This window comes from Sander lucioperca, chromosome 22, assembly GCF_008315115.2.
Source record: "Sander lucioperca isolate FBNREF2018 chromosome 22, SLUC_FBN_1.2, whole genome shotgun sequence".
NCBI lineage: Eukaryota > Metazoa > Chordata > Actinopteri > Perciformes > Percidae > Sander > Sander lucioperca.
The window spans coordinates 12,923,288-12,935,583 of record NC_050194.1 but is presented as its reverse complement, the minus strand read 5'-3'; the positions used below and the strand labels follow the sequence as shown (position 1 = coordinate 12,935,583).

At 43.8% G+C, this 12,296-nt stretch overlaps 1 protein-coding gene across 3 annotated transcripts in view; it reads right to left on the bottom strand.

The window, feature by feature from the left end:
• capn15 (calpain 15) overlaps positions 1-12,296 on the bottom strand; it is a 40,529-nt gene that overhangs the window by 4,322 nt on the left and 23,911 nt on the right. For all 3 annotated transcript variants that reach the window (XR_004896351.1, XM_031315009.2, XM_031315008.2), the window contains exons 4-11: positions 11,601-11,784; positions 9,814-10,037; positions 6,193-6,318; positions 4,389-4,541; positions 2,387-2,548; positions 2,060-2,295; positions 1,746-1,915; positions 516-694 (exon numbers count right to left, since the gene is read on the bottom strand). Coding sequence is in view for 2 of the 3 variants with exons in the window: in XM_031315009.2 (XP_031170869.1) it covers positions 516-694; positions 1,746-1,915; positions 2,060-2,295; positions 2,387-2,548; positions 4,389-4,541; positions 6,193-6,318; positions 9,814-10,037; positions 11,601-11,784 (1,434 nt within the window). In the remaining variant the exon portion in view is untranslated. The remainder of the gene's footprint in view (positions 1-515; positions 695-1,745; positions 1,916-2,059; positions 2,296-2,386; positions 2,549-4,388; positions 4,542-6,192; positions 6,319-9,813; positions 10,038-11,600; positions 11,785-12,296) is intronic.

Here is a 12,296-nt window from a genome sequence, read left to right as displayed (position 1 = left end):
GTGCTGTAATGTGTCTATACGAGTGAAACATTCACACAGTAGAGGTCCAAAAAAACTTCAGATAAACCTAATGGTGTGTGAACAGCTCCACCGTGCTGCATTACATAGGTGTCTATGAGCATTGAACATGCACTATTCTTCAGGTCTTTAAATCATTGGCTTTAATGGGCAAATAACAATGGGGACCGACAGAAAACAAAGGCAGTTGTAACAGTGCTGAGACCAGCCTAAGTATGATTATAATGAAATACGGAGCGCTAATCCTCTGGGATCACTGACGTTTATAGAAGTGTGTATGTGTGTACAGATATAATCTTCTAAATGGGTGGATGTTTGCTGCACCTGTACCAAATGTTTCCAAAGCATTTAATCTCATCACTTGCAATCTATTTTGTTTTTCTTCCAAGGTGAAATATAGCTTGATGAAAAAAGACCTTCAGAGTTGTGTGTATGTGAGGAAGAGAGAGAGAGAATAAGATACGTGTGTGTGTGTGTGTGTGTGTGTGTGTGTGTACCTGTGCAAAGGCGGTACGCTGTCGATGGTCTTGAGGCTGCCGCGCGTCGACACCACATTGAAGCTGTCAGTGCAGTCACAGGAGACGTGGAGGTAGTATTTGGGATGGCGGTTCTCCACCACCACGATGAGCCCCGCCCAGCCATGGGTCAGGTAGTAGCACGTCATGCCCTCACGGCCCTAAGAGCACACAGGGAAACACAGAAATGTGAGCAGGAAAGCAGCAGTTTTTACATATATCTTGTGGCTGCAGTGCATTCTGAGCTACCGAGACCACTATCAGCAATCTGCTTGTATAACACTTAAAACGCCTTGGTCTTTTGATGGACCGATGGCTGAAAAATATTCTGCTGTCCATCTATTATGTAGTTGCATTGGAAAGGTGCATCCCTATAGTGTTAAAATGCTTTTAATACTGCATTCACAATAACAACTCCTCCTGAAGGCGAGATGACTTTCATCTCTCATGCAGGGGCTGCTGATCTCTCTTTAGGGGCCTGTAATTATAACAAAGTGAATACAGGTGCAGCTAAACTGCTTTAGCCATTTAGTCATTTAGCTGCTGTCCAATGAACCAGTAACAGAATCCAGTAATTCCACTGCACCTAAAACATATCTGTCAGCAACACATTTATGTGCTCATAATACAAATCACTTGTTTCATGGCAGCTCAAATTACTGCACAAATCTCCCTCACCAAAAAAATATTTTTTTAACCATATTAAAACACTACTGTTCAGTTTAGTGGCTGCCATGCACTCCTGAGTGCTTGGCCCACCTGAATGATTTAACAAAGATGATCTCAAGTGTTTAAAAAGCTCTGTCATTCTCTAAAATACCAGCCAATGTGACAGCACTTTCAGTAAAGCGCTGTTCAGGAGAGCCAGAATAATTTGCTTCCTTGGGTGTGAGCGGCTATGTGTGTGTGTGTGTGTGTGTGTGTGTGTGTGTGTGTGTGTGTGTGTGTGTGTGTGTGTGTGTATGTGTGTGTATGTATGTGTGTGTGGGAGAGATGCACACATACTTGCACAGGTAAAGGCAGAATAGGATTTGGGACTCTGCTAAGAAAATCTAAAGTGTTCTCTCAAAGTGGCAAGCGTTCTCTGGCTTTACAAGCATTATACTCAAACACTGTGTGTGTGTGTGTGTGTGTAGGTGTGAGACAGAGAGACAGGGGCCAGAGACAAGTGTGCTTATTCCCTGTTTGAGCGAGTGTATACATGTGTCTCACCTCGTGTCTTTCGCCTTTGTTTTCCGTGAGGAGGATGATGGCGTCGGCCAACGTGGTGGCCATCGCCTCCACTTGCTCCACCATCACCTGTCGCGAGCTGTAGATAGCAAGGATGTAGCCGGGGAAGTCTTGGCTGGGCCGCCGTGCTGCTGCGCTGGTCGGACTGGAGACTGCAAGACAGAAATGTGCTTTAATATAAGTACCTACTGCTGTATGCTGAACAGGGTTACGGGTATGGATGAACTGGGCAAACATTCATACGCAGTAAAAAGCAACAAAAGCATTGCTTGTGCATATTGTATCTGTGCACCTACCCGGCGTGGGTGGACCTTCCGCTCCGCTGACATTCATCTGCCAGTGGTTGAAGGCGCAGCAGACAACAGCATACTCCCCCGGCTCCAGCATCACATCACAACCAACAAACTTCTTCACCGCCCGCTTGCTGTGGGCCAACAGGCGGCCCAGAGTCAGCTTGTTGCCGCTGCCGAAAGAGGCACGAAACACCATGATGCACAGGTCCAGTAGGTGGCTGTCGGCTGTGTCCGACCGCCTGGAGAGGGAGAGGGGATGAACGGGTTAGCGCAAACAACGGTAAGGATGGAACAAAAAAACAGAAGGGGAGGAAGGGCTGTCCTATTTACCTGCTTCCCTCCTGGAAGAGAGCAAACTCTAATGCCGTTCTCTCCAGCACGGTGAGGGAAGTGACGGTGACCGGCCCGCTGGCCTTGCTAGGGAAGCATCCCTGTAGCCTCACCTCCTGCCAGTCTGAGTGGATCTTACAGATGTCCACTGAGTCAAAGTACCTGTGGGAGGAGATGGATGAGAGGATAGAGCCTTCTTTAGCATATAGCATCAACAGAAAGTCCTGAAAAGGACGCGTTCTTCTGAGACACCAACAATTTGACCGGCTGCTCTCCCCCTGTCATGAGCTAAGTCGATCTGTATGCATCACAAGGAACTCTTTAATATCAGCATAGCCTCTGAGGGTGCTGCCGTACAAACACCATTTACCTTGCTAACATGTCAGACCTCCTCCTTCAAAGACAGAGCCCCCAAGAGACATTTTCTTCCTCCCTTTCAGTCTGTTTTTCACTGTTTCATCACTTCCTAACCTCGCACTGACAACTTTCTTACATCTTACTTTTGTCTTCTTGACTATCTGGAAAAAAAAGGGGGGCATGCTGAAGCTTAGAGAAAAAAATATGTCTGCTGTTAAAATCTTTTGTTTCTTAGAATTCACTTAGTTTTTAGTGAAATATTTCTGAAATGTTATTAATAATCAGCATCATCATCTATTTGTCCACTTGAGTCAATATAAGGGCCTTGATATTTGTCCCACAAGCTGACCAACAAGCGTAGGCATGCGCATGCTGTAGGTTTGTCATATAAAACAAAGCTGCTGAGAGATTATTTGTCTGTCAGAGAAAACAATAAACAGTCAGAAGACAGATAGGATTCTGGTCTAGGCCGCACACATTTTTCAGGTTTGAGTTGTTCTGGAAGACAGCCACATCGATCCCTTTGGACTTATAGCGACTCTTATTTTGTTAGACACGAGGGACATGAATAACAGTCTGATACGCACATCATTTATCTTTCAGTGAACTTACTAACCTGGTGGACTTTGTGACAATGCCCACTGATCAGATTGTTTGCTGCCAGTAAGAAAAAACCTTTTCGAGGCAAGTGCGGTCCTGTGCACAAGGTAACTTCTTGGTCGTGTCAAATCATGGTATTTACACAAAATATAAACACTTTTGTTTGCAGGTCACACAGATTTGGCTGTTATTCAGTTTTGGTTTTCATTCATGTTTATTTTTTTCTAACCTTAGGGTTCAGTCAGTTATGTTTTTAGGGCAGTCCCAGCCAGGCAACAACTCCCTATTGTGTTTCAGATGACTTTTCAATCAAGCTGTTACAGGCATCAGTGTTTACTGACCTCCACAAGGTTGCCGGCCAAAAAAATAGTCATGTACAAAAACAGCTAGAAAAACGCCAGACAATACTTGATGCTGTGTGTGATTGAATGACAGGATTAATGTAATATGACAAAACACACTGAGAGCCATTACAAGTCTAAGCCTCTGCATGCCAAATCCTTGGCAACCAAAGCAACCACACAAAAAACAATTCCATAATAACACCATGGTGTGGGAACCAGTGCATGACGTACTTGTCAACAAAACACAATGACACACAAAAAATTAATTTGGTTTCAATACAAAATCCACAAAGGCATGAGATTACTATCCGACACTTTTTAGCACATCACGTGCGTCCATCATGGCACAATTAACGGTCATTTATATTATATTATATACACATATTTCAGATTACATATGAGATTACTGAACTATCCAACACTTTTTAGCACATCACGTGTGTCCATCATAGCACAATTAACGGTCATTTATATTATATTATATACACATATTTCACCTGTTTAGCTTTGACATTTGCTCCTCTTAACAGCTGCTTAGAAGTAAGTGCAAGTACATGGGCTACAAATGAGGAACTTGTGGATTAAAGATTTTGTGATGCCATTGTGGTTGCATATATGCTGGTAAATAAGCCCACTGTTTCCTAAACAAACCAAAACAGATACACAATTGCAATTAAATACTCTGTAAACACGGTTCTTACTTTATAAAGTCGCTGTACTCCATCCAGAAGACTCCCTCGCTGCTGCCATGAGCCATCAGCTCGTGACGCAGGTGCTGCGGCCAGTCCGCCCACTCGTCCGACCAGCTGCCGTTCCACGAGAAGCGACCCCACGGGTTACGCAGCCGCAGCAACCTGAAGCGCGGCCAAAGAGTGACAGTTAGGGGAGGAAGATGACGGACAGAAAGGGAGAGCCAAACGCAGACCACAGCGAGAGTGACAACAGCTTTCAGTTGACGCGGTATCCCCATCTCTGCAGACTCATATTGCTCCTCTTATGGATCATTGCCTACTTTTTAACAACCCATTTCATTTTACTGCCTCCTCACTACAGTGAGAAACCTGAGAGGCATAATGGAAAACCATATTGGAGAGTCCCCACTTTCCAAAAAAAAAAAGAAAAAAGAAAAGGGGCAGGTGATGTGCTGTTACCATGCTGCTTTTCATCTCTTCCGGCTCCTAGCAGGAGGACTCCAACTCATTTCTGTGGCCCAATCTTCCACTCGGATTGCTTTATGGCAGTAAATTAAAGCGGATGTGTGGAGCTCTTGAGCAAATTACATCTGGGATTTACAGCTACTCACAACCTCCTCTCGCAGGTAGGACAGAAGAAGCCACCATTGTGTGGACCCACAATGCTGATCCAAGTGATCAAATTGAACAGGCGTGCACCTGTTCTCTACTGGCATTCATCCTCTAACCCATTAACCTATGAATCATTCAATAAGCACCTTCACAGAGTGTGCATCTGTTCAATCCATTCTTAACCAAGGACGCTTATATATTTTAATGAGTAAACAAAATATTTAAGACATGGTTTCTTTCCATGAAATACACCCACCAGCCCATGCCAGTGAAACCTACTGTATGATTCATTGCTTTCGATTATAAAATCTACAACAGTCATGAATGAGAGAAGTAGAAGGGATTGGAGGAATTAAAGGGAAACTAAAAGTATTTTGTAAGGGGAATGGCACGTATAGAGTTGCAAAGTGTTTTTCCCCGTTTTGTATTCCCAAATTTAAAATTTGTCTTTTTTATGATATGTTGGTTAACACAGAAACACAGAACTCTCACAGCTAATGTTTTGATCAAATAGGTTATGTTACGGCCTCCAGTGTTAATTATTTAAAACGTTTGTGAGATATCAGATTTTAGCACGGCAAGCCTCTAAATACTACAGTACCGATGAGCCTTGGCCGGCATTGCTATGGAGAAGTGGGAGCAAGAGTGAATTCTAATCCTTTGTTGTTACAGTTGTGAACAAAACACAAATTCCTTAGTTGCTGGATTCATCCAAAAATAGGTCCCAGAATTACAAATTGAATTGATTGCAAAATGCAGTGTTGGGAGTCATGGTTAACTTCTCCCCTTTTTTGTGTTATGTACAGTGTTGTACCTTTGACTTTTTAAATCAAGGAAGCTGATATTTTGTAGCGCAGCTGTTAATCTTTTGAACTGATGATTCACTCGGGAGAATGTCATGCCTATTCGAGCCGTGGAGGAGCTCCTACTGTCAGTCGCCTCACATTGAATGAATGTGACATTCATGTCCTCACATTTTGCAGCTTAGTACAGATGGTCATTTCATTTGTTTCACTAATTTTATGTTTCTCTTAAAAGTCTACTATACTGTTCGGTTACCAAGACATGATAGATGTACTGGAGGGAGATATAGCAGATTGATAGATGTTCAAAGAGAAATCCGGATGGGGAAAAGCAATGAAACTAGAAGAACTCACAGAACAAGAGGCAGGTTATCACTCTAGTTCACATTCCTTCATACCTGTAACCCTGGACATCTCGGACGTCTAGGATGGAATAGGCATGTCGAGGCCGCAGACCCAGAGACTCATAGACAGTGTCGTCTACCTTCATGTTGCCTCCTCCACAAGATGCACCCATCAGAAACCTAACAGACATGGGCAACACACAGTCATTGTAGGATTCACTAGAATAGCATCAGGAAACATTAACGTTTGCAAATTATTTCTTAAAAAGGTGCACTATGAGTTCCTGCATGGTTGCAGCGCAATTTCATTTTTGTCTCAAATCGTAGGCATCTCTCCTTGATCCGCTAGCTGTCTGCCCCCTGAACACACTGTGAAAAAGCCCGGTCTCGGGAGACAACACAGGGGTCGTAAACGTCAAACAAACACTAGGGGCACAGGCTGCGCACCAAAATACAACACCACGTTCCAGCCAATCACAGACAAGATGGTTGGGGGAGGGGTGGGGGTTAGTGACAGTTTGTCAGTTAGTCATGACAGCTAAACGTGCGGTATACTAGCCGCAGCCGACCTGTCGAGCGCCAGTGTGACGTCACAGGAGCCCCGTAACTGTTTATACTCCCGCGTGGTGGTCGCGACACTAGCTGCAGTCTTCTCCTGAACAGAGGTGGCGCTAATGAGGAAAGGCTACCGACTTTGCTCTTTCTACCGACTAGAAGAAGAAGAAAAAAGTAAACAACGGCAGAACTGGCAGCAGCACTGACGTCAATGCTTCGATTTGATTCGATGACCTACTTTGTCGGATCACGCCTTTCATTCGCCATAAAAGAACTCATCTTAACCCAGTAAGTTTACAAGAGAGACTAGCAGTCACTCTGAGAGTCCTGGCATCCGGTTACCCTCGAGCTCGTTCATGCCTCCTGTTTCCGCTTTGTCGCACGCCGCTGAAAAAAATAAGAGTGGTGCGCCCTCCGGTCACGCACTTAAAATCCTGGCGTGCCAGCGAGATCTACATCATTTTGATGTCACATTGGCCCGCGCAAGCTCGGATGCGGCGACTGTAAAACGGCCTTTACGGAAACATGGGGGGGAGGGGCGAGCTTGCTCTGTTTTGTTTGGTATTTACTTGGAACGTCATGCAAGTCATGCAGGAACTCATAGTGCACCTTTAATTCCATTTTTCTGTAACAAAGATAACGTAAAGGAAACAAACTTGTCAACATTTGTGCTTCTTTCGCTTCGAATGGCTAATCTTGTTAATTATTTCTTTACTTATTTAGTCTTTGTTTAACCAGGAGAGCCTCAAAATGAAAATCTCATACTTTTGGCAGCACTACACAGAGTTACAGACAAACAACGAAACACAAATGTCAGTTATATATACCTGTTAATCTGATTTCATATTCTGTCTGATGCTCCTTCTTTGCTGATGCAGCACTTATCATGATTTCCCAGGCCGTTCCCCTTTGATATATTGAATAATATCACAGGTTTTCTGACAGATGGACCTTCAGTTTGGCGACAGATAATTTGTCCCTTTTGGAGTTCTGTTAGTTGTCTCATGTTGCTTTGAAAGCGCACATATCAAAGTGCTGATTACCAGACCTCTTTTATTACTGGCATATGCTACTAATTGGCATTCAGTGCGTTTGTAGTTTTATAACACCTTAGTGTTTGTAGTTGTTGATCCACTGTTACTATTTATTATTTTGTCTGTTACCTGTACTGTACAAGACAAAAACAATCTATTGTTTATGTATGTTTTTTGTTGTTATTTAACAGGACACAGTGGAGAATTATATTAACACAAGGATGGTTAAAAAGTGGAAAGCAAAGCCAGCGAGGACAATGTTCCTTCCCGCCCATTAGGGGTGTTGAAATTAATCGTGGCATCAATGCATCGCGATGCGGACCTGGACGATTCTGCATGGACGATGCCGTGACAGACGATAATCGATTATTGCCTACTGATGTTGCTTGTTGATTTTCCGGTTGCTGCTTTTTTGTTTTTGCCTTTTGTCTGTTATCTACGGTGGCCGACAGGGGGCAAACGCCCCGCAACTTAAGAAAACACATGCAAATAGACAAAACACAAGCAAATTAAGAAAACATCTTCATTAATTTGACAACACATGTGCAGCATTCAGCAAACGCACTGCAAATATCACAACACAACCAAATACATAAACGCACTGCAAATAAAAAACGATGCAAAAAGAAAAGCACACAAAACCCGAAAATAAATGCAACAAAAAAACGCTGCATCCAGATTACACAACTGAAGTTCTCCAGGCCTCTAGAGGGAGCAGCTAGTGGAACAGCTTAATTTTCAACCCCACGGGGGGAGAGAGAGAGAGAGAGAGAGAGAGAGAGAGAGAGAGAGAGAGAGAACGGTGTGCCACTGCTTTGAGATGATAGACTGTAAATATGAAGTCTATGTTTGAGATCTGTTTTCTCTCGTTTGGTGGGTGTGTCTCGGCTCAGGTCACAGGTGATACTCAATCAGCAGAGACGTCTGTAAACTCGTGGTGATAAAACATTTAAAACTGCATCAACGTTTAACGTTTGTTTAAGCCACATGAGAGGGTTTAATTTCGAGGTCTGAAAGGCGCATCACTGAAGTGTAGGCCTCCTCAAGTGTAATATTGTGATTATACAACAACGGTTACCAACAAAATAAGTGATCAATCTGTATTCATATTGTGGAGCAATTCGCTCATGAAATACAAAAAACTAAAAACAGACAGGATTTATAGTCCCTCCCTGTTTAGTAAACTAGCCAATTTACCGTGGGATTTATCAAAGTGAATAAATCCCGCCTGCACATATAAACACAAAACTGCTTTGCTAACCCCAACGTGTTGTAAGTAAGACATCTGCTGAAAAAGTTATTGTATTCATTAGTATGATTGCCATACTGTTTAGTTCACAAACATCCAACACACCAAAGTACAAACACATAGCGGACCAGATGCAAGCTTTTATTTTGAAAAGCCGAAGCTCAGGGATGGCACCAGCCGGGAGGGCATGAGACGGGAGCATAGACTGTATATATATATAGGCTGCAGCCATACCCGACTCTAATAAAAAGGCAGCGCGCTCTCTCCCCGAGGGGGCGAAAATCCAGCTGTTCCACTTAGCCGCTCCCTCTAGAAGCCTGGAGAACTTCCGTTGTGTAATCTGGATGCAGTGTTTTTTTGTTGCATTTATTTTCGGGTTTTTTGTGCTTTTCTTTTTGCATCGTTTTTTATTTGCAGCGCGTTTATGTATTTGGTTGTGTTGTGTGTATTTGCAGTGCGTTTATGTATTTGGTTGTGTTGTGTGTATTTGCAGCGCATTTGCTGAATGCTGCGCATGTGTTGTCAAATTAATGAAGATGTTTTCTTAAATTGCTTGTGTTTTGTCTATTTGCATGTGTTTCTTAAGTTGCGGGGCGTTTGCCCCTGTCGGCCACCGTAGCTGTCTGCTGTGTTCAGACTCTACGCTACATTCAGGAAGTGTCTTTTTTTAAGAGCAGATACAATAAAAAGGGGAGCTCATATATATCTGACTGCTTGAATTTGTTGATGAAAACCAGGAGGGGATGCATCGTGATATCGAATCGATTCGAGTCGTTGACGGGATAATCGTAATTGAATCGAATCGTGAGACCAGTGAAGATCCACTCCTTCTCTTACCCAGCCTCCTTGGAGCTGAGCATCTTGGCCCAGATGAGGTCGGTGTCGATGGGTTCCTCCCGAGGGTTGGTGGAGCTGACCTGGAGCATCAGGGAGTCACAAGGCGCCCCCGTCAGCGTGGCTAGGCCCTCGATGGCGCGCCCTGCCTGCAGGGCAAAGTAGGAGCCATGGAGTTTGGCCAGGGCCTTTTCAATAAGCGCCACCCATAACTGCTTCCTCTGAGCCTGGAGCGATGGGAAAGAGAAGGAGGAAAGAAAGAGGGAGAGTCATGTCTCAGTCATGAGGAAAGCTCACGTGTAACAGGATGGTGTGTTTGTTGTGGGGCTCGTTTTGAAGTGTTGGCTCTGAACCTGTTGGCTGTGACTCAAATGTTGAAAGGTGAACACTTAACATTGTGTCCTTCTATTACCTTTGTTTTTCCTTGTCTACTTTGAGATGTAAGGTTGGCAGTGCCAGGTCGTCTTAACAACATTATGTAAATAAGGTATGATACGTTTTACGTATGTCTCAGTATGTCTCTCTGCGTTGTTGTTGCTTCCCAGTGTTTTATTTGTTGCATAATGCAATACTTTTGCACATTACATTTGTCCTGTAATTGACTGTTGATTTATTAGACCTCCAGGTACAATCCTCCTCTGTGGGGTCCTTTGGGACATGCTTGAGATAAAAAGCTGGAAAATGAATTAGCTTGAAGTTAACATAGTTAAAATTACACTGATGTTAGGCTGCAACTCCATCGACGAGGCGATTCTGATGACCCAAGGCTAATAGTCTAAAGCAACATATGGATGCCCTGCTTACTGATAAATCAGAGAGTATATATGTCTAATATACTGCCTTTAGAAGAGCACCACACCAATTTAGCATTGCATTTCTTTAACAAGATGGGCTGCATGGCCTAGATTACCCACAATGCCGCTCGACCGCTGACAGACCCGGATTGTTTTAATTTTAAAATCTCTGGAGCCACAGAAAGCTTTTTTCACATATGCAGTAGTACTCCCCAACACACACTTTGATGTGTGGAGTTCCTTTAAGGGTAACAATAGTGTGAGTGAATATAAAAGCATGTTAGAGGGTGAATATTCTGCATTGTCTCTACTGTATGATAACATTGTTTTGGCCATCTTTATGTATTACCTATCTATCTTCTCTGACCTGGAAGAGGACAAACATTACATCTACCTAAACCTCCTCTATCTATTCTGCAGTGTCCATGCAACCTTTGACACTTGTTGACTAAATATCAATGAGCATCTATTTTCTCATCCATTACTTCTTCCCTAGTCTATATCCACGACGTCCCACTTCCGGGACTGCTCCAGTGCCGCAGGAAGTTCCGCCGGATGCATGTCTTTTCGTCCGTTTCCTTCTGCTTCCTTTGTGTTGGAATTTTAAACTCTGGTGGATTTATGAGGACTATGGTTAACTTCTCCTCAGATCTCTGCAGGGTAAATCCAGACAGCTAGCTAGACTATCTGTCCAATCTGAGTTTTCTCTCGCACGACTAAAACAACTTTTGAACGTACACGTTCCACCAAAACAAGTTCCTTCCCGAGGCTATTTTGCAGCGGCTCCGTGCCGAGCTTAGCAGCGCCCAAGACGATTGTGATGTGTGAAGAAATGTCAATAAACCAGAGCTTGTTTTTCTCCTATCCCGTAATGCTATGTGGACTAGCCAGACCTTCCTGCGTAGCGCTGTGGAGGAAGGTCTGGCAATGCGAGACTACTTCTTCCCCTAGATCCCTCCCTCCAAGGCTTCCCTCAGCCCTCTCTTCATGCCTGACCTGGGAGAAGAGGAGGTAGCCATAGTCGTCGCAGGGCAGCATGTCGTCCACCAGTACAGTCGTCCACGTCCCGTCTTTACACAACCGAACCTGGTAGGCCCCCTCCGGGCAGATGGTCCTAGTGATCATCACCCTCTCCACCAGCTCCGGACGCTCCGCCAGCACTGCCAGCGCACTCAGGAACCTGGAGAAGGATAAAACTCAACGAATCAGAAAATGAAATGTAGGATCAGGAAGGACAGATGGGCGAATGAGAGGATGTGACTGTAACACAGAGCAAAAGACAAGACAAGAAATGGAAATGCAAGGACATAAATGATCAGCTGATTGTGACGGACAGGTGGATGGATGTGAATGGATGCCCGCTCTAGTTGAAAAAGACAGGCGGAGACGGGGAATGTCGACTGACGGACGCAATCAGAGAGGATAAAAAGCAGACGCGAGACTTTAAATGTGAAATTAAACAATTTTTTTCAAAAAGGTACCTCAAGCAGGGTTTTTTTACAACTAGTTTTTGTCTTCATTGAAAATAAATCACATTTGATGAGTCTATGCCTTCTAGTTTCCTCCCCATTACTGTTAATTCACCTTGCAGCAAAGCCAAACTGGCTCGCCTTCCCTAATTAGCCTGCGAGAGAAATTAGTTAATAAAAAATCCAGATACATCAGAAAATGCTAATTCCTCACACAAGAGAA